The sequence below is a fragment of the Schistocerca serialis genome, chromosome 7, assembly GCF_023864345.2.
Source record: "Schistocerca serialis cubense isolate TAMUIC-IGC-003099 chromosome 7, iqSchSeri2.2, whole genome shotgun sequence".
Taxonomy (NCBI): Eukaryota; Metazoa; Arthropoda; class Insecta; order Orthoptera; family Acrididae; genus Schistocerca; species Schistocerca serialis.
The window spans coordinates 141,069,233-141,093,135 of NC_064644.1; the positions used below are offsets into that span (position 1 = coordinate 141,069,233).

General features: G+C 41.6%; 1 protein-coding gene across 1 annotated transcript in view; it reads left to right on the plus strand.

Moving 5' to 3' along the window:
• The window catches only part of LOC126412732 (guanylate cyclase soluble subunit beta-1), a 261,772-nt gene that overhangs the window by 121,121 nt on the left and 116,748 nt on the right, over nucleotides 1-23,903 (plus strand). The window contains exons 8-9 of the mRNA XM_050082463.1: nucleotides 5,217-5,354; nucleotides 14,396-14,478. Coding sequence (XP_049938420.1) covers nucleotides 5,217-5,354; nucleotides 14,396-14,478 — 221 coding nt within the window. The remainder of the gene's footprint in view (nucleotides 1-5,216; nucleotides 5,355-14,395; nucleotides 14,479-23,903) is intronic.

Genomic DNA, 23,903 nt, shown 5'->3' on the forward strand with positions numbered 1-23,903 from the left:
TGACTTCCGTTTCATTTCTCCGTTAAGCATCTCTTCTCATACACAAATGACCAATGTCAACTTTACCCTGGCGAACAACTTGCTTCTGAAAGTTACACAAAAATCCTACACGTTAGTGCCTTTTTAAAACTACTAATTTAGAAGTACTCCTAAATAATACTGTAGTATGAACTCGCAGAAATAATCCAAGGCTTTACCATCTCCAGAATTGCTTGATGTAGGATCTCAAGAGGAGCCTTTCAGACAATTATCGCCACTATCTCCATCTGCTCCTTCTGCAACATGAGACAACGCATAAAATGCTGCAAGATTCATTATTTATAAGACAATAGTTTTGTAGCGAATGCCGAAGTTGAAATATTTGTAACTTTTAAAAGAATACGCTCACAGATTTATGAAGTAATGCCTCTAATAATTTTTCGTCCAGACATATCCCGATATTACCTATATCATTTAATAGGTTTCTGAAGTCCGTAATTTAGCCTTCTTAACATCAGTTGAAGCAAATGTGTCCGCACCATACAGAACTCCCAAATTGCGACCGCTCAGGTGGTCACAGTGCAGCGTCACTTCGTGTTTTTGTGATCTTAGCTGTTACCAATTCGTGACATGCGGAAAAACCTGGGTGAAAATGTTTCCCACTACTCAGAAACAACAGTGCACTGGTGGATGTGGGTTCAAATTCTGACTAATTTGCGATACAAAGATAAATTACGTGTGTGTCGCTGTGGCAGAAAATATGTGGCTGTTACAGCACGATACACCGTATTTAAGTGTGGCTAACTGACGAAGTGGATGCTCTGTGTTAAGGAAATGATTTGTAAACAGAAAGGCAACAAATTATTTTCCTTGCTAATGACAAATGTCATAGATAGACACATGACTTCAGCAGAGTACATTCCTCATTATAGCTCAGTAGTGTTGTGTTATAACGGAAAAAGAAATACTTGCGTAAGTCATGTTAGCCCTCACGAATGTTATTGTTGGCGTATTGCTTGCTGTAGACTATTTTCTTTCAAAGGTTTGAGCAGACTGTTTATACTAACCTTTTTTGTTACATGCAGGGCATTTTTCGCTTACCTTTCAAATTAACATCAGTGTACTTGCATATTACCATCGTAAATGATGCAATATTCTAATAAAAACATTTTTAGTTTAGACTCAATCAGTACAAAATTCGAAAAGAAACAAAATAGCTGACCTTTCGCCTCTCTTTGCCATCGCCCTCTTCAGGGTGATTCTGGAGACAACCTTCCCTATACCCTGTGTTCTTTCGATTGTTAGGTGACTACTGACATTACATTCTGTGGTGCCACTGGACAGTTGGATGTAAAAATGGCTCTGCCAATGCTACTCTTTCAAGTGACAGACAGGCAAGAGCGAATCAGCAGCTTCCATTCAGGATATTTTTTTTCGTGCGGCGAGACACTGATAACGCGTCGCAGTTCTCTTGTGGTGGATTGTTAATATTGTCGAACCCTGGTCTCATGCAGCTGCTGGTTGGCTAACACTTCGCTGTGTCGTGCGAACAAGACATACCCAGAGGAAAAGCACAACAGGGGCAAAGATGCGAGCTGGTGCCAGTGCCTTAGAGACTCGTCACTGGTGCAAGTTCCACCAACACATCGGGCAGCGCAGAGGATGAAGATATTGACTTCGCCTCGTCCAGTTGCCGAGTGAGTAAAATCCGCCAATGACCGGACGACAACGGACAGAAGCCTACTCGGAAGATAGAAGAGCAGCTCTCGCCCACTTAGTTATAAATCATCGTCCAGCGCCGACAAACTCCGGGAACGTCGATCAGTGAAGTCTTAGAAGTGAATAGACAGTTGTTGTAAACTGCATTTGCTATGCTCTGTGGAGTTTACCTGTGATTATTTGCACTTAATCATTGATGGCCTTTTTTGTGTTGTATTACAACCAGTGTTGCAGACTTCATAAGTCATCAAGCCACAAAGATAAGTAAACCTTTCGACTCATTTGTGTGACTTTGTTACTAATTTGTTGGAGTGTTGTAGAACCTCTGTTCTCCTATCATGTTGCCTGACCCTGGGCATAGCTGTCTAATAGTGGCAGGGAGAAATTGTCATACCGGTGTATGCACCAGACGCCGTTTCACGAACTCACGAATTCGGTCCACCGTAACAACAGTGTCAACTCGGCCTCCACAGCATTAATTTTGTTTCTTCTCTGCTTCTACTTGCATCAGTTTTCAGACACACTTCAAAGGTTGTATAATGCCGTCTGCTGGTATGCACTGAGGCATTACGGAATGATTTAAACCTTTAGACAGCACATTGTAGTTGCCTTGCTGTTGGAATGTGTTGAAAGATTCACTGTAGTGCCAAAAAGCATCCAGCTTCGGCTAAGCTGTTCATCTGTCCTAACTTCATAAATTCCCTTTGTTGTCGGTTCTTTACCACTTCACTCGAAATATAGACCAGCTTCTGCGTTGTACTGTCTGTATTGTCCCAGTCCATTGCCAATATCTGGGATGCCAGCTTACGATGTTTCCTGAGAAGCACCCTAGTGTTAAAATCCAAGCTGGAATGGTGATGGATGCTTTCTGTCAGTATCAAATGGCTAGCACGTCTGAAGATGGTATCGTTTCTCTAGCTCCGAACTGAGTTTGTTGCCAAAGAATTTTGGTACCATGACACGGTCCAGCATCTCCTTAGAAAGGACAGATCGTTCAGCAGTTTTTCCATTGTCTTCCGCAGCTGTTTTAGTTTGCAGTTATGACCACAAAGTCTCGTCCAAAAAAAATCACTTACACGGCCAGCGCCAATTTGAACAGCATTGTTTATGATATTAGGTCACAGTACTGTAAATCACTAAAACAACTAAATTACCGAGTTTTAGTGGTCCTCTTCCGAACAACCGTCCTTTCATTTCAAATTTTAAAAATACGTATGTTGATTAAACGTGTTTATCTTGTTTTTTGGTTCGTTATGAAAATAATATTAGATTAAGTGACACCGGTCTTTTGTTCACAGTCAACAACTACATAAAAAAGAAGAATTATCGCCATAGAGCATGATTATCGTAGAATTCACTGTAGACGTTTGTACATTTCGATGCCTTTGATAAACAGCCTTTTCAACTACTAGTCGAAGCGTATCGATGGAAGCAGGAGGGTTAACATACCTCGATTCGGACATCTTATTTCTCACATAGTATCACATCTTAATTAACATGAATAAATTAGATCATCACACGAACAGAAATTACTTGCCATAAACACTGGCTGAATAAAATCTGATTCCAGTAGTATACACTCCACATGAAATTATATTTTTGATATGGATGGTGGTAACATTCGATTCACCTTTTATTGGAATATTACTGTGGTGAATTTTGTTTTCCTTCGTTATATCTGCTTGGAATCCCATTCTGTCAATCCTTACTTTGACTGTGCCATCGTCAATCCATACTGTCATCCACAGTATGGACAGTAACTCCCTCTGTTATGTTTTCACGACTGGCCTATTGAATCGATTACGATGAAAATGGTACAGAGATAGCTTGAACACTGAGGAAGAACAAATGTTTTGGAAAATCATAGCCATACTTATTAGACTGAAGAATATTATGTAAATTAAGGAAAACTATTTATTCTTTCATAAAGCTAATTCTCTTTGACATTTGAACTTTATTATATGTGTGAAAATCTATTTATTTGTTGATATGTGTAATGTGATATGATTCAAAGTACTGAATACAATGCTTATACAGTGCTCAATGTCCTTATTCCACATTTCCGCACTATTTGTAGCATAATGTTCACATTGTACAACATAGTGGTACATCAGTAACATAGTGCATAGATGTGTGCTCCTGTCCATGACCCTCTCTACACTCTTCTGAGTATCGGTGCTGTGTATATCAACACATCGTGCGCTGAGACAGCTTGGGAAGGGGGGGAGCGGGGAACACATCACGATCTATGTTTACCCAAAGAGGCAGACACGTTGGGACAACTGATGTTATTTCACATACAATAGGGTATATACCATCACTCATCATAATAAAACTCCTTACATGTGAGCACAGCAGTGGGTAACAACTAGTATCTTAAAAAATGATTAGTTGTATACGCAACCGTCGGTCTGTGATGGAGTCCCGTTTTCCATATTAAGCAGTGGACTACACAATAACTTAGTCTATAGGACTAAATTGACAACATATTAACGAATAATTGAATTGAGATTCAAGTTGTAATTATGAATCACAGCTTGATTCACGCCCAAAAAATGACAAGAGCCGCAGCTAGAAGACGATGTCTCAGCAGAAGGTAAGCAATTTGTGGGAGTTACACGCAGAAATATCACGTGTAGCATCCAAGTTACATATTTAGTAGAGAGTGTGTTCATAGGTGATAGTGGTTTTGATTTGCAAGTGACAAATATCAAACAATGATTATATTCAATTTATTTGATGTCCATCATATCACGTGTAGCCTCCAAGTTACATATTTAGTAGTGAGTGTGTTCATAGGTGATAGTGGTTTTGATTTTCAAGTGACAAATATCAATGATTATATTCAATTTATTTGATGTCCATCTGACTTAGAGACACTCAAAATCAAGAGTTAGCAGTTAGAAATATTGACTTTAAGATAAAAAGTATTACACTTGAAACATTTTCATTTGGAAAACATACTTCAGTCACTCTTTACACCAATGAAATTGGCTCCTACAGCAAAGCCAGTAACAGTCTTGATTATAGTATAAGTGGGTCATGATTCGAGTATTAGACTAGAAAAACAAACTTCTTGTCGAAGTACTTGTGATGGTTTTACGCTAATGGAAAAACGTGTTTAAAAATTAACATAAATAAATATCATTCAGTCACATTTAAAATAGCGTTGCTAATAGCCTTGGTTGCAACATACTGCCAGCTGTCAGGCTAAACAAGACATGCAACAACAAATGAGTTAATTGTTATTGCATGTTATGTTCTGGCTCTATACTGAGCTTCACTATGTTTGCGTTGTCCCGAAAGCTATAGCTGCAACTTATTTTCATTGAGATTGACTTTATCTTTGTCCTTATTCAAATCAGTATCTCAGTCGTGGCCCTTGGTGTCGTTTTATATATGCTGTAGAAAATTTTATTGTGTCTACAGTTATTGCAGAGTGTCCGCTGTCTTTCTGATAACTTTATACAGATTTTTAAAGAGTAAGTCTAATTTGCTTTATCTGTATATCTTCTCAGGTCAGGCCTCACCTTGAGCTGACGTTCGAGAACATACTGTCCCACATCAATACGGTGTACGTGCTCAAGACGCGACCTGGCGTGATGCAAGTCGACCAGCACGCAGTCGCTCCAGAGTATTCTCACCTGCGGCTGAAGGTGGGCAGCTAGTCGGTAGTCGAGACTAAAAATTGTAACGAATCTCGAGATATCATTTTTTACTTTTTTTTACATTTGCTAAACTTAATGGTTGTAGGAATTTAATATAACATTGGGTGAAGTAGATTCTAATACGAAACGACTCCCTTATAGAATGAACTATTAGCTTTTCTTTACTTCTATAATTGTAGTTAATCTATAGATCACTATATATATATGATGTTCCATTTACCTTGACCACACCAAACAACCTTTTATCCAGAGACATAATACTGTTTGTTTACCAGAGCAACAGTAACCACCACTTACTTGTATCATTGTATGTTACGAAGACATAAACTGCAGTACATCTTTGTAAAATAACAACCTGTAGTTGTATTCAGTAATCCACTGTCACTCTTCAACACCTGTTAAAAAATATGTCACACAGTATCAGTCTCGTAAGCATCAGGTTACTCAAAAACGTAACAGAAAAGAGACTTTCATACAGTGCAGGTACCCCAGGGTAACGTAACTCGTCCACTTGCTGGAGTTGACGGTAAACAAAAGGAAACAGTTACTGTTCTGATAACTTATGTTCTCCTAATATGAGTAGCGTTTCTCTCTCTTCGCTGGCGTACAATTTACTCTCACAAGCTTTCATCTGAAGACTGAAAGACCACTGGGTATTTTCCTTGTGTTTTTATACACTCCTGGAAATTGAAATAAGAACACCGTGAATTCATTGTCCCAGGAAGGGGAAACTTTATTGACACATTCCTGGGGTCAGATACATCACATGATCACACTGACAGAACCACAGGCACGTAGACACAGGCAACAGAGCATGCACAATGTCGGCACTAGTACAGTGTATATCCACCTTTCGCAGCAATGCAGGCTGCTATTCTCCCATGGAGACGATCGTAGAGATGCTGGATGTAGTCCTGTGGAACGGCTTGCCATGCCATTTCCACCTGGCGCCTCAGTTGGACCAGCGTTCGTGCTGGACGTGCAGACCGCGTGAGACGACGCTTCATCCAGTCCCAAACATGCTCAATGGGGGACAGATCCGGAGATCTTGCTGGCCAGGGTAGTTGACTTACACCTTCTAGAGCACGTTGGGTGGCACGGGATACATGCGGACGTGCATTGTCCTGTTGGAACAGCAAGTTCCCTTGCCGGTCTAGGAATGGTAGAACGATGGGTTCGATGACGGTTTGGATGTACCGTGCACTATTCAGTGTCCCCTCGACGATCACCAGTGGTGTACGGCCAGTGTAGGAGATCACTCCCCACACCATGATGCCGGGTGTTGGCCCTGTGTGCCTCGGTCGTATGCAGTCCTGATTGTGGCGCTCACCTGCACGGCGCCAAACACGCATACGACCATCATTGGCACCAAGGCAGAAGCGACTCTCATCGCTGAAGACGACACGTCTCCATTCGTCCCTCCATTCACGCCTGTCGCGACACCACTGGAGGCGGGCTGCACGATGTTGGGGCGTGAGCGGAAGACGGCCTAACGGTGTGCGGGACCGTAGCCCAGCTTCATGGAGACGGTTGCGAATGGTCCTCGCCGATACCCCAGGAGCAACAGTGTCCCTAATTTGCTGGGAAGTGGCGGTGCGGTCCCCTACGGCACTGCGTAGGATCCTACGGTCTTGGCGTGCATCCGTGCTTCGCTGCGGTCCGGTCCCAGGTCGACGGGCACGTGCACCTTCCGCCGACCACTGGCGACAACATCGATGTACTGTGAAGACCTCACGCCCCACGTGTTGAGCAATTCGGCGGTACGTCCACCCGGCCTCCCGCATGCCCACTATACGCCCTCGCTCAAAGTCCGTCAACTGCACATACGGTTCACGTCCACACTGTCGCGGCATGCTACCAGTGTTAAGGACTGCGATGGAGCTCCGTATGCCACGGCAAACTGGCTGACACTGACGGCGGCGGTGCACAAATGCTGCGCAGCTAGCGCCATTCGACGGCCAACACCGCGGTTCCTGGTGTGTCCGCTGTGCCGTGCGTGTGATCATTGCTTGTACAGCCCTCTCGCAGTGTCCGGAGCAAGTATGGTGGGTCTGACACACCGGTGTCAATGTGTTCTTTTTTCCATTTCCAGGAGTGTATTAGCAGCTAGCACAGCTACGCCATTCAATTATTTGTTCTAAAGCGTTTCTCATAAATGCATAGCACAAGCTTGTAAGAAAAAATATAAAATTATCTACAATGTCGAGTAGTACTCTGACAGATAATGCTGAGTAATATCTTGGAAACAACTGAATCTAGAGAAAGTAGCATACATTGAAATTTAATACGGAATAACGATGCTAGCCAGTTTAAATCAATAATTACAACATAATTAACTGCTTCCCCTTTCTTTCTATATTTTTCAGAACCTTTAAGGTGAAGCAAGAGCAATTTGCAATGGTAGCTATCTGAAGCGCTTGTCACTTTTTTCTTTACTATGAAATTGGTTGCTCTTAAGGTCCATAATTACTATTCTTACCATTTTGATAATACTTTTCATTGAGTTCTGTTGTAATTTCACATAAAAAACTCCATAAGATTTTTTTTCTAAAGCAATCTCGAATAGCATTAAAGAGTTTCTGCTCGCCACGAATCTATGATCATACCGTTTCGCAGTTCCCTTTTTTTACTGCTGATGTTTTTTACAAATAGTTTTCCACAAGTCCTTTTAACAATCTTACATCGTATATATGTCCTAAATGATAAGAATTCATACAAAACAAGACTACATATTATCACACAAGCTTCAAAGTTTCGCGATGTCTTTTAAGTAATATCGGAGCAAATGCAAACAGACAAAATATTAATAATATCCGAGTACTTCAAACAATGTTATACCTAAAAACTGTCACAAACTATTTAAACCCGTTGACTCGAAGTGGATGATTAAATAGTTTGGTCCAACTACAGTACGTCTGTTCATAGTGTGCTACTTTTTATGTGACGGTTATGAAACGATTTTCTCATTTCATTTTCGCCTTTTACTATATATAAAATACTTACTTCCATTATATTCAAATAAATTGTATTCCTTTGGTAATGTTAGGTTCTTAATGCGAAATATGACAATGCAGGGAATTATTTTAATTTTCAGATTGTATTGCATTTTTTTGAACGTGGTGTATTAACGTGCATTTAAGTCCTTTCGTCATTTAAATGTAAACCGCAGTCTAAGAAAATCATATGCATCTTAACACTTGATGGTGAAGATACTATATTGCATTTTGTCATTTCTCATCTCTTATAGCTATAAATTTATAATTAAAGAAAGGTTTCTCATTCACCATTTTTGTAGATATTCCGAGTTGGGAAATGAGAATGCGTCTACGAAAGCACGTGAAGTTTTCGATGCCTTCCTAAGAAAATTCGCTCTCCAGAAGACACGTAGGATTGCTGCAACACGATTAAGTGGTGGAGCTTGACGTATCATCCAGCAAAGCAGTCGCCTTCATATCATACAGAGCGGAAGAGATCTGTACAGGCTGCAGTACTTAAATGCACAATGAGTACCAAGAGACAAACTTGGATCTACAATACTTTACTTAACCTGTATTAAATAAATTCCATGGACATATTTTATTCGAATACTTAAGTTCCGTCTTATTTTTAAAAAACAGTTATACACTAAGGAATGCTGTTGTTGCTACAGGCGCCTGGATAGCCATGCGTGCTGCAGCGCCGCTTCCAATACAGGTTCGGAGGTGCGCTGAACCATCGTTGAAATCCACCTTGCTAATTATAGACGAGAGTCGCTTTGCCGGTCAGCCTGGATATGGTTTTTAGCCCATTTACCACATCCTACAAGGCAAATCCCAGGTTGATACTCAACTTCTGCCTCAGCTGCAAAATTCACAAGCATTTAGAGACACTTCACTCACTTTCCTATGAATAACACTACGCGCCAACAGTTGAGATATACATATTCTGTCCTGAGACGGGGGAGGTACCGAGCTGGCGACAGGAAGGCTATACTCCGTCCATCCTTTAAATTAACCACGCCTAATCCGAAAATTCCTGGCAGATTAAACCTGTGTGCCGGGACCTTCGCCCTTCGGGGGCAAGTGCTCTACCATCTGAGCTACCCAAGCATGACTCACGCCCCGTCCTCACAGCTTTACTTCCGCCAGTATCTCGTCTCCTACCTTCCAAACTTTATAGAAGCTCTCCTGCGAAACTTGCAGAACTAGCACTCCCGGAAGAAAGGATATTGATGAGACATAGCTTTGCCACAGCCTGGGGGATGTTTCCAGAACTAAGCATACCAAATCCGTTCGTAACCAAACAGACCGTGCGCCGAGGTGGGACAAAGACAAAGGAACAAGAAAAACGTTGTATTCAAAAAATATAAATTGCAGAGTAACTCTTCAGGAGAACAACACAGGGCTGTATTCCATGTCATTCGTTTATGTAAATAAGCTGCTGTCTTCTTATTGAGGTGACAGCACATCTACAGCTGATCAGCTGAAAATGCTGCAGCTTATACACTATTCAATTGCACCACTGAAAGATAGTACATCCAATAATAACACTGATTTTGGATATGTATACACTCATAAGAGAGCACTGCAGTTCCTTTTATTTCCTTGCTATTGACGATATTCTCGCAAAATAGATTCCCACTGTTATCCGTTTTTTTGGTGGTGCACATAACCGTCCAATGTCTCTAGCAGTTTGATTAAAATGATTTTCTCGAAGAATACCTTATCTTTTGATCTTCTATATTCCTAAATTGGAAAGTAATGATTTTTAGTAGTATATCTGTGGTTGACTTGGTGAATCTCGATGTCCTGATTGTTCAGTTAACAAACTGGAGATAGGATACAAGAAGAGCGCTTCATCATAACATCGTTTTCATCATCTTCATAGTCATCACCATCACTATCTTCATTTTCTTCATATGCTTCTTCTCTTTCACCTACTTCCACACCTTCATCTTCGTCTTTATCTTCAACAACCATTTAACGTACACGGCTCGATAAGACGCATTACGGACTTCAGCTATACATATCCACGACACCCCAGCGTCTTTTCTTATACCAGCTACATAGCATCTAATAGTCGGTGTCATCAGTTTTTTCTAATATCTCCGAATACAAAAAAGTACTTAAAGTGGTCTGTCTAACACGCAGTCTCATTGGCATAGGGCCCGTACACCTCAACTTCATTTTCACTACTATTGTAATTACGTTATCCACTCTGGTCTGTTTTCTTATCCGTTTCTTTATTTCTTTGCCTCCGCTGGTACTTTCTAATTCCTTCCAACCTACAGTTTTTACAGAATTTGACACGGTAATGTCAGTCCTGGTACATAATATTGATAATATTTCCGAATGTATTGTTAGTGACACTGAATCACAAACTACTACTGCTGTAACGAGCTTACAGAGAAAGAAGGAGCCGGAAATGTGTTTATTTTTTACGTAACGGTACCTTTTTTCTCCTAATTCCTTTCTGAGTGTCTCTTCCGAATGTCTGGATGGATGAATGAGTCTATTTTCAAAACTCCGAGAGGTATCGGAGAGTTAACACATGTGTGCCTTAGTAATATCAACCTAAGAGTATTCTGATAGTTCGGCATTAGCAATGAACACAGGGAAAGCCAGAGATCTACCGTTTCCCTGATGCGACACTGCCCTTCGGTTGGCAGCGTCCAACGGTTCTATCCCCACCACTTTCTGGGGCAAACGCTACCCACCGAAGTTTGTGATCGTTCAGTTAATTAACTTTAGAGACGCGTTAGTGTATGACTTTAATTCTTCTGAGCTGGATGGTGCAACTTGGAATTTGATAACGATTTGATTCATTTCAACATGTAGTGAGTTCCATTTTATTTCGGTCAGAAGTGTAATTCATAAGATTTTTGCGATTATATTTCTTGGTTGTATTTCTTAGAAATTTAGTGTCGAAACTTCGTCTGTGGTGAGGAGTAACCATCTGGGTTATAGATCTATTAATTCAGCTTATCATGAATTGTTTTATTCCTAAAATAAAACTGCAATTATTCACGTGGCTTTCAGATACCTTCCTCTCTATATTCGCTTAGTTTTAAGTTGTCAGTCAGTACCACTGATCATGGTCCATTGTTTGTGGGAGCTGATTAAATGAAAAGGCTGTCGCCTTCAACGATGGAATTTAGTTGCTTTACACTCTTCTCCTACTTAATATTTTAGGCGAGTTCCTCCTCATTTACATTTGTAGACTTTCAGCACTTTTTCTCTTCTCTTCCTCTCTCTCTCCCTCTCTCTCTTTTAATACTATCCTCCGTACCCACACAAACCGTGCCTGTAGTCTGTAACAGCACTCCCTTGTCCACGACTTTCTTTCGTTAACTATATTAAAGGCCAATTTAATTTAGATAGTATTATTATTCTTATCAGTACTGTGCTCATGTGTCTAAGGCGTTTCCGTCTACCCTTCGTAAAGATTCATAGCAACATGTCTTAAGAACAGATATACTACTATTCTCTGTAATTACCCACCCTCCATCTTTTAGCGGTGTGACATGTAAATCCAAACTTGATCCCTTCCGTTATGTTTAACCTGTTCCAACGATGCCATCAATTTTTTAGAAGGGAAAATAATGCCTGTTAGATTATTCAAAGCGTTAGCAAGTTCCATTGAGCTTCTGTGTTAATATTATAGTGAGCTGTTGTGTGCAGAAGGTCATTGGACCTATTCAGTGGAATAGATTCAGACATTTTGTAGATTCAGAGATTCAACACAAGCCCAGTAACACGTAAACGCTCCTCGATAACTTTATACGAATATAATTTTCTGTGAGACACTCACCTGTTATTTGGTTTCCAGCCTTCGCTTCCCTTTACAGTTGCGAAGGCTATGTGTCCAATGAATGTTGCAACCAACTTCGGGGGGTTGTAGAAGCTAACTTGAGGAACAAATGGGGAACAGGAACTCTTGTCCGGAAACGTCATCCAACGACGCTACAGAGCGTCTAAGTGATAGTCGCCGATAGGCCACCCCTTTGGAAGAAAACGTGACTCTACATTGACGGACCGAACTGAGAAAGTCTCGCAATGTTGTCTGTTATTCAGTGATCGCGACTGATTGCCATGATCACTAGTGGAACAGATGGAGCTAGTTGCTGCGCACGTAAGCCTTGCCTCCTATGAATGCGATACTCTGTTGTATCAGTGGATGACCCTTTTCGATATGGGTTTCCATTCAATGTTAATTTTCCTCATTGAACTCTCTAAAACTTCCAATCTTTTAGACTATACAGGAGAAAAATAAACCGCCGATGGTAACCTGTGTCCACATCCGTCATCCACGAAGGCAACAGCGCATCGCATTCAAAGCAGACAAGAACGGTACACACAGCAGCTAGCTCAGTCCTCTCCACTGGCGATCGCCGCAATCGGTCCTGATCACTGAATAACAAACAACATTGGGAGAGATTTTCCGCCTATGGCCAGCCAGCGTACAAAGTCACATTTGCTAGCCTAATAACACGCGCTAGCGCCTATAACGTCAGTGCTCTGTAGCGTCGTTGGTTGAAATTTTCGGAGACGGTTCCAACGCTCGAATTTTTCCTCAAGACAACCTCTACAACCTTTAGATGTTCGTCGCAACATTTCTTGGCCACCCTGTATATGTATATTTTTCAAACACCCCCCTTAGAAGTTTTATCATTAGAAGTGCACGTGTAAATTCCTAAAGGACCAAACTGCTAAAGTCTTCGGTCCCAGAAGTACTTGCCTCACTGCCTTACATTAAAACTGGTAGTACAGTAAACTTTCCTTTCTGTATACATCGGAAGAATACTTGTTTTGTAAATAAACCACCACTTCCTGGTCCCACTTAATTTATATTTCCCAGACGCTTTTCGCATGTTTATTGCTCTAAGGCATGATCAGTGGTACCTATAACGACACAGTTTTATTATTTTTAGATTATCAAGCAGTTCACACCGCGATTTTTTACGTAAGAAAGTAATTACTTGCTCATCTGGTCTGGAGTTGCACAACCACTTTATTACCGGCAATAAAGTGGTAGTGCGACCTCAAGACCAGTAAGCAATTACTTTTTACGTGAAAAATCGCGACTTGAACTATTTGATAACCTAAAAACAACAAAACTGTATCTTCATAGATCGCAATGATGATGCCTTAGAGCAAGAAAAAGGCGAAACACGTTTGGGAAATATAAATTAAGTGGCAGCAGGAAAAGGCAGTTTTATTTACAAAACAAGTATTTCTGCACGTGCTGCGGAAACTGGCCACGCAAACAAACTTGTGATCGGAAGCATACTTTAGAAAACAGTTCTAAGTTTAACAAAGGCACTTCTGGTTATTTTCTCTGTTTCTTTTATTTGTTTATTTATTTTCTGCACATACCTGTCCCTAAATGCAGAAACTTGCCACTTAGTTCTATAATTTAATAGTTAAGTTTTACGTTTTTCTTTTCCTTGTGAAGGAGTCCAGTACTTTGTAAAATCTTGAGTCTATCGTTACCCTGTTCCAGTCAACAACGTAATGCCTGATGAATAATATAGTCTCATTATCGCCACCGTAAATGTCCTTGAGCTTCATCATTGAGAGAGCCATCCCAACATCATTATCTGAACGATAGAAAACAAAAAACTATTTAAATTCAGCACAAAGCGAATTGTTAGCTTGATGTAGATCCACATGCATGTTGACTGATACATTGATACCCGGAACAATCGTATCGGTTATTGCGTGCCTTTCCTGCTTTGGATAAAAACACTTTTACTGCACTGCCCTCATATAGACCCACTACAACTATAATGGAAAAGTAGAGTCAAACCCATATTCCATCAACGTTGGACAAATACCGGCTTGATACATTTGTTTAGAATTTATATGAAAGGAAAACTGGTAGATAAACGGTAGTTTTGAAGGTATGTGCAGTGTACTGTCATGTATCTGCATTTATGAATGGTTATGGATAAGGATTAACGCACAATTCTAAGAAAGAATCAAGGCAAAGGCGCAGTCAAAATTTTCATCTGATAAACGGCTAACATTCTTTCCTTTTCTTCTTTTCAGGGGCAGATGGTGTACATCCCAGAAACAGATCTGGTTATTTTCTTATGTTATCCGAGTGTAATGAATCTGGATGATTTAATAAGGTAATCTCATTCTTGAGAGGTATAAATGTATACATACTTAGTATATTTCACTGATGAAAAGATATAATACGAATATTTTTATGTCAGCGAGTTTTTAATGATTAAGTATGCAAATAAACCCATTTCATTTTTAGTTTTTAAGTATGCAACGCCATTGATTTATAGTTCTTACAGATCATTCAAGGTAGGGATAAAAACTTTTCTTAACTTCTTCCTTGTGGATGTTGCTATAAGTCGGAGCAGGTTTTACAGAAGGAAGAGAAGTCTACTTGCGTGTGCCAAGCCGTCTCATATGTCTCAGACTGTAGTCACTGAGCATTCATAACGAAGTCAAAAGACAACAAAAAAACATCGGCAGATTCGTTACTGCTTTTAAGATTCCGATGGCTCCAAGAGATCAGGATTGAGTTCTCTGATATAAGGGAAATTTGTATTGTTTGTTTGTCACTTTTCAGCTTTTTTTCAAGTTAATATTTTGTAATGAGTGAAAGAAGAGTAAATGTGTAATTATGGCAGTGGCAGGACAAAATTGCGCTAGTTTTTCCGCACACTCGGGTTTTACTTCAATCTCGTAAATACACTTTCGTGAGCATGTGCGTCATCTTGGGTGAAAGACTTTTTTTCCTTATGCTTCCTGTGTCCCTTCTGTCGTACTTTTCCGTCCAGTCTGTACAGAATTTCTGTTTCGTAATCGCCAATTATGTTTTATTCTTTTCAAGACAGGCGGTTAGAAAACTTCAATTAGCGTTTCGTAAAACATTATTCTCTAAATTAAATTTACGTTTCTCCCATCCAGTTTTACTGGGCCACAAGCTTCTAATATCACTTTCATTGCTGATTCATCTGAGACGAACGGACCCACTTTTCACTCACAGTTATAAATCTTTAAACCTGTCCCAGAAACTTCGCTTTCGAATTTCCTTGTCGCCTAGGTTCAACAGACACGGAATCTTGAACAAAGCTTCCTCGTAGTTTATGCTTCATCCGAACTACTACTGTAATTGTGCTCAGGATATGCTTACGGCTTCCGTTATGTATACATTTTTAATCGACTGTTGTCCTAAGGGACGTAAATACCCTGCCCGGAAGCTGGATCAGCAGCTCTATTGTAGCCTCCATCACACTGATATCAATACTCAACTATACCTCGCTTTCTATCCCGTTATTACAAAAAGTTTCGATCTGGCTTCATAAAAAATAGGTGAAAGTTAAGATAGTTCTCCTACTGCTTCATAGGTTCTATATATTTTTTTGCCCCACTTGAGTACAGCGCACGCGACGTTTCTACAACCACGTGAAATTGACCGGATAGTCCATTTTTATAACGACGTTCAAATCGCGAGTCACATGCACACCTTCTTGGCGAATCATCAGAGATCTGTTCTTCTCTTTGTTGTTTTGTGGTAGGTTCTTACTGATAACGTGCAGTCTCGTCACCCCATGATGATTTTTTTTTCAGAAATTGAACTGTCCGCGTTTGTCATTGCACTCACGTCACAGCAGACGTTTACGCCTCTTTGTTTTTGTTCAGTACTTAACATATGTGGGGCAAACTAACTTCCCACACACTTTTCTCTTCTTCAAAACATTCTAGAGAAAGCCTTGAACACTTGATTTAGAGGCGTCATGTTCGTTGCTCGATTGCTCTTTGTGTGACAACAACGTTGATATACTACGGCAACATGTCCGCTACTTAACATTGTCAGCTCACAATTGACTGGTGGAAAGCACTTCTGTTATTTGTAGTCTTTTGTACTAGGGGCCTTCAACAAGTAATGCAAGAGAGTTCTTTCTGAAAGCAGGTTGGTTTTATTAAGGACCCAAGTACATCATATTATTCCCCACTTTTTTGGCTACAAAACCCTATTTTTCAACATAATCTCTGTTCAATGCGACGGCCTTACGCCATCTTACTGGGAGCGCCTATATGCCAGAATAGTGTCACTCTACTGGTCGAAGCCGGAGCCAACGTATTTCTGCATTAACAACCTCACTGTCATCCACGTACTGCTACTGACGAGTGCAACCTTCATTGGGCCAAACGGTTGGAAGTCGCGAAGTGCGAGATCTGGGCTTTATGGTGGATGAGGAAGAACTATCCAATGAAGTTTTGCAAGCTCCTCTCGGGTACGCAGACTTGTGTGATGCCATCGAGGAGGAAAAGTTTGTTTGCATTTTTGCGGCTACGAGCAATCTAACGTCTTATCTTCAATTTTCTGAGGATGTGTGCGGCTGGCAGGCACGCAGGAGGTCGGACAGATTTGTGCGACATTGTTGCGATGATGATAGACGCCCCACCCAACGACTCACCATGCTTTAGTTCACTGCCATATCTCCTTAGACAATCTGCAAACATCTGTGAATATCTTCTGTGCTCTGGGTTTCCGCCAAAAGAAACACAGTGATAGCTTTCTACTTGGAACGAATCTACGTTATACATGTCATTTTGAAGATACGTACAGCACCCCAACAGAATATAGCGTTTAAACTTACGAAGCATATGAATAAAACGGAGAAAGATACTGCAACCATTAACGTAATAACCGAAAATCAAAGGACACACCTGTACAGATATTTATGGTATGATGAAGATTGTGAAGAAAGTTTTTCTATAAAAGCTGATAATAACTCTATAGATTAAATAGACCTATAAGAATTAAAAGAAGCCCTAAATGTAACAAAAAATAGAAAAGCTACTGGCCTAGATATCATTACTGCTGAACTAATCAGATATACAAAAGCCATTTTAGAATTATTCTTCCTCCATTTCTTAAATACGTTTTGGAAGAACTGTTCTGTACTTCAAGAATGGAACACAGACAAAGTAATTTCTATATGTAAAAAAAGGCAATAGGAAAGGTACTGGAAATTACAGACATATAAGTTTACTAAACGCAGGCTATAAAATTTATGGGAAAATTCTTAATCAAAGGCTACAAACTTTCACTGATGCAATAATCCTAGAAGAACAGTCAGACTTCAGAAAGGGACGTTCATGTAGTTATCAATGGTGCAAACGGCTCTGAGCACTATGGGACTTAACTTCTAAGGTCATCAGTCCCCTAGAACTTAGAACTACTTAAACCTAACTAACCTAAGGACATCACACACATGGACGACCGAGGCAGGATTGGAACCTGCGACCGTAGCAGTCGCGCTGTTCCAGACTGTAGCGGCTAGAACCGCTCGGCCACTCCGGCCGGCATGTAATGATACTTTTGTAATAAGACACATTATTGAAAACATGGGTAATTGAGCTTAGAAACGCATTTAACATTTATTGATTTTAAGGAAGCGTTAGATAAGAAAAAAGACCACTTTTGTGAAAAGTAATGGAAATAAAATTTTCCTACGCATTTTATTAATACCATGTAAATAGAAAAATAGGGTAAGTTCCGTTTCGAAAATGTCATACGAAGGTTTAGTAAGCCTAGGTTGCAGTTTATCACCCTTATACAGCAAACAGAAAATAGTTTACAAGGAGCAGTGTACAGACTGTGGGTAAACGGAACATATTGCAGCTTAACTAATCTGCAAATAAGACAAAGGTAACGGCTTTCAAAGGAAAGAATCCAGTCAGATCGAAAATAACAAATGAAAAAAATTTTGGAACAAGTACCCCACTTCAGTTCTCTAGAATGTCATATTAGTTTTAACTATGACAAAGACACTGAGAAGAAGGTTAATAAATATCAAGCTATCTGCGGAACAGTTGGAAGAACATCGGGAAGAAAAACGAGAAAAGAAACACAAATGAAATTCTGTAAAGTTATGGTTGTACCTACTCTTGTAAATGGTTTCGAATCATTGACAGTAACAAAAAAAAAGGAAATCTCGTGTACAAGCGCAGAGATGAAGCTCATGAGGTATGTAAGAGGTGATAACAAAGTGGATAAAATAAAGAATGAAAGAATAAGACCATATTTAAAAAAACTTTTCAGTTAATGACAAGATAGAAGAGAATGGACTGAAATGAAAGTATCATGCTAAAAGTGATAATGAATTATCGGCCGACTGGAAAAGAAGAATTGGGTAGACTTCGTATGAAGTGGGTTGTAAATAGACAACAGAACAGGTGATTTCATATCTAATTCATGAACGGAGTTGATTATGATTATGACCCCAATCTATCGGAGCTTCATGAAACTATAGGGGCTGAAACGGGAGTATTCCACGAAGCCCCACAACGATTTCCCCATTTTCTTAAACCGAAATTGTTCGAGAAAAAGTGTTTCACTACTTATTGAACGCCTCGTCTTATAGCTGCCACCGTCATTACCGTCATTACTGCGCTAACGTCGCTTGTATGCCAGGAATAAAATCAATGTAGGATGTTTTTGGATGGATGGTGTACGTCTGGAGTTTGATTTGAAAGACTGATTGCGAGTGTTTTCGTTGTTGTTCTTTTAGGCGATTCGTAAATTCGTTCTGGTATGATCTCATGTCACTTGTAAAAGCAACGGTAGCTCTCCACTACGTTCCTGCCAACGACTTGTCGTAAATCTTTACTTTCACATCTGCGCAGTTCACGAGAATAACCTCTATAAGTTGAAAGGGCTATGGCACAAAATTCTGCACAATGTCTCTGTATTTTCATCCATGATTACAATTCTGAGATGTTCATCAGGCCAAACGTCGTCATTGAATTAGGCCCCCCTTTAACAACTGTTGAAAATGAAGGTGCGCTCTCTTTAAAACAGTTCAGCAACATTAGATACATTTCCGTTGCCGGATAAACGTCGTAAAATAAAAATATCTTATAGCTGCTCGGAATTCCAGTTTACCCATTTGGTGAAGCACACACAACACAGCTACGCTGATGAGTCAAGAAACTATGGCCGCCTGCTGAATTACCTGCGGTCCACTTTCTGAACGCAATAGAGCAGCGATTCTGCATTTCATGCAGTCCTTACAAGATTTCCGGAGGTATTTGGCACCAGATGTATAATCAAATGTCACGTACGTCCCGTAAAGTGTGTTCCATTGGGCCTAGATCAGGCAAATTTGGTGACCAAGACACCAACACGAGCTGACCATATTAGCACAGTTCTAATCTTCTGTTATCGACAGTTATACGGATGGAAGATACCATTGCCGTCGGGGAGGACATCAAGCACAAAGGGATACAGGTGGTCCGCAATAATATTTATGTAGTCCCATTTGCCACAGGGCCTTTGATACTTCCATAGGTCCCGGTGAAGTCCAGGCTAATGTTCCATACAGCGTACACCATTTATCCAAAACGTTCTTGGCATATAACTGTCATCAGCATACTAACTACAGCGGTAGCTTAAATCAACAAGTATAAACAACATATATGCATTCGATCTGACAATTGTGAGCTGGCAGTGTTAAGCTGTGAACGTGCATCCGTGGCGTGTCAACGTTGTTGTGTCACAAAACGCAGAGGAGTAATGTGTCCAGATCAAGTGTTCGAGACATTCTCCACGATGTTTTGAAGAAGAGCGAAGAGTGTACATAGTTTTGCCCACACACCTAGACTCCCAAACAAAAACAACATGCTTTGAAGCTTGCCATTACTTGAATGAAACGAAAATTGTGGACAATTATTTCTTCTGGAAAAGTTATCCCGGATTGGAGGCTTAATGTTATCGACATGAACCTATCACTAGTCGAAAAAGTGCAGAAATTCACAAGAAAGATCAACGGTTTGACTATCTAACAAACTTTCAAGCCAGTGTGACACACGAGTTGAACAAGGTCGCAAATAAGTCTTTTCATGACAGTTTCTCATGTAGGAATGTTCTGTACGTTGTACTCAACAAGGGACCGTGTGTGGGAGGACTGTCTTGAACACCTGAAGATTTAATTCCACAATCTTAACTCTTCTCTTTCTTTTACAAATCCAGTCTCGAAAGTTTTTGTAATGATGGGGTAATACTCCACCCATCCCTGCATTCGTGGCAAGGTTCACGTTTCGACAACCCATTCGCTAGAATGACGATAGTAGCACGCATACAACCAAAGCAGCTTCGCCGTTTCCGAGATTCTCGTCCCCGGGCACCGGGACATAACAGTCGACGTTTTGAAAACAGCGTTTACGACACTCAGTTTCCCCCTTTTTCAGCCTTTATCGTTGACAGAATGATGTCCCATTCGTCTCTGTTTCACTGACATACTGTTCTTACAGCGTCACATGGCCTAAAAGCCATCATTTGGCACTCAATAATAAGGTGGGCCCTGGGCCGTGATCATTGTACTTTTAAAAGCCGTATAAAGCAAACTACGTTGCCGTTCTAGTCGACACTTCATTTGCGTTATTGTTGATTTTGCATGGTCGTAGCACGAACGAAAGTTAGTTGGTATCGTCGTCATATCTGAGAAGTTTTTTCCTACCCTAATATTTTCCCTTACAAATATCTTCGTTGTTTGAAGACCTCTACCAACTTGAAGTAACCGAGCAGATATTAATGCACTGACGAGAAAAAATCGTAACACCAAGAAGGAGTTGTGCACCACAAACGAATGTTGGTAGGCGTGTTTATACATCTAAGAGATGTATATCAAAATTCGCGTCAGTCGCATAAGAGTGGTTCTTGTAGCGTCATCATGAGAATACAAATCAGGTTTGCTCTAAACACAAGTCGTAACGATCGTGATATTGGACGTGATGAGTTGATGTTAGTCAACAAAGCCTTTAAGGCGACAAAGATGCCATTATCAACAGTTCAACTGGCTGCGAACTAAACTGTCTGCATGCTAGAAACACTGGATTTGCACCTAGAGTAATGGTCTGGGGTGCGATTTCGTATGTCAGCAGGAGTACTCTGGTGGTTGTCTCACACACCTTAACTGCAAATTTGTATATAGTCTGGTGATTTGACCAGTTGTGCTGCCTTCACGAGCAGCATTCCACGCGGTGTTTTCCAACAGCATAACGCTTGCGCTTATGCAGCTGTTGTAGCCCAACATGCTGTACAGAGTGTCGACATGTTGCCTTGGCCTGCTCGATCACCGGATTTGCCACCAGTCGAGCACATATGGGGCATCACCGGACAAGAACTCCAGCGTCATCCACAACCAGCATTAACCGTCCTTGTACTGCCAGACCAAGTGCAACAGGTGTGGAACACCAGCCCATAAATTTACATCTGGCATCTGTACAACAAAATGCATATACGTTTGCATACTTGCATTCAACGTTCTGGCGATTACATGCATTTCACAATTGCAGTGGCTTAGCTCTCGCTTACATAAACCTGTGAACCTGGAATGGTAATCACTTACGCATGTCATCTATTATTTACTGGTGCTACGTATTTTTCCGTCAGTGTGTGATGCAGGACCATAACAGTACGACGTTCATCAAGGGGTTAGACATTATTTATAACATAAATGAATGAATTTTAGTGTTGCATTGTTCAGTAAAATATCCCCCTAATCACATGAAATGACATAGCAAATCAATGTGTGTTGTATTCTCTTTAGCCCCTTTTATGTCGTTTTGGTATCTCTGTAGAGCTGTACCATGGTAAGCAAGGAGAGGATGTTGGTTGGTGGCTGCTATCCTCGTTGTATAACACAAAGTGCACGCAATTTATGTTTGGGTTCTTTATTCATAGAGAAAGAGATACTTTAGTTTTCACATGCTGTGTTTTTTTTTCTTTCTTTATTGTTATTTTAAAACCTGTACAACAGGCAGGCTGTCAGCAGCATTCTATGCTGCTCTTCAGCCATAGAAGACACAATGAGAGAAAACAGAAAGAATACACATAAGTTACAGAACGGTGGGCAATAAAACAGTAAACACATAAAGACAAACACGGAGCCGTTCACACTCGACGATAATCCACACTGCAAACTGTTGACGCGACGCACAAACACTGACGATGGCAGTGGCACAGGTGAACGATGGAATGCGACGGTGAACACTGAACACTAAACACGATGGCACACACGAGACACTGATGGCGATGATCTCCAGCACGCGAAAGTCCATGTAGCATGTTCGGGTCTGGGGACCTGCCAAGAGGGGAAGAAGGGTGAGGGGGATGGGGGAGAGGGCGAACAAAGATGCCAATGGCTGAGGAGATGGGAGGAGGACAGGGGAGGGGAAGCCCAGGGGAGGAGTGGGGAGAAATGGAGGACGGAGGTAGGGTGCCCAAGGAACAAACACAGGAAGGGGGATGGAGGATCAAAGTTGGTAGGAGGGGTAGATGGAGGGGAGGAGGGCATCATCAGGGAGGGGGAGCTGGCAGAAGCCACCTTGGGAGAGCGTAAGGAGGGTGAAGATATGGAGACCGGGTGGGGCGTGGGAATACAGGTACGGCAGTGGGCGGGGGTGGGAGAGGATGGGGGAGACAAGTGGGTGAGGAGGATCGAGTTTTCGGGAGGTGTACAGGATCCGTATCTGTTCAAGGAAAAGGAGGAGGTAGGGGAACGGAATGAGGTCGTACAGGTTCCACATGGGGGAGGGGAGACGGATGCGATAGGTGAGGCGGATGGGTAAAAGGTAAGGGGGGGAGATCCAGGCAGGATGGGCGTAACAGAGGATAGGGCGGATGAGGGATTTATAGGTGTGGAGGATGGTGTAGGGGTCCAGACCCCACATACGACCAGAAAGGAACTTGAGGAGACAGAGTCAGGAGTGTGCCTTGGCTTGGATTGTCCGCAGATGGGGGGTCCAGGAGAGGCGACGGTCGAGGGTGACGCCAAGGTACTTAAGAGTGGGGGTGAGGGCTATAGGACGACCATAGATGGTGAGATAGAAATCAAGGGGGCGGAAGGAAGGGATGGTTTTGCCTACAATGATCACCTGGGTTTTGGAGTGATTGACCTTGAGCAACCATTGGTTGCACCAAGCGGTGAACTGGTCAAGATGGGATTGGAGAAGGTGTTGGGAATGCTGCAGGGTGGGGGCGAGGGCAAGGAAGGCGGTGCCATCGGCAAACTGGAGAAGGTGGACGGGGGATGACGGCGGCGGCATGTCCGCCGTATACAGAAGGGGGGAGAGGACGGAGCCTTGGGGCACACCAGCGGAGGGAAAAAAGGTGTAGGAATCCGTGTTATGGATCGTGACATAGGAAGGACGGTGGGAGAGAAAGGAGCTGATCAGACAGACCCAGTTAATGGGAAGGGCGAAGGTTTGGAGCTTGAAGAGGAGACAGAAATGCCAAGCGCGGTCATAGGCACGTTCGAGGTCCAGGGAGAGGAAGATTGCAGAGCGACGGGAATTTAGCTGTTTGGAAAGGAGATGAGTGAGGTGGAGGAGAAGGTCATCAGAAGAGCAGGACAGTCGAAAGCCACACTGGGTAACGGGAAGGAGGCGGTGCTGCCAGAGATGCTGGTGGATGCGTCAGGTGAGGATGGATTCCAGGACCTTGCTGAAGACCAAGGTAAGGCTGATGCGACAATAGGAGGAGATAGCGGACAGCAGTTCACCAGGTTTAAGGAACATCAGGCTA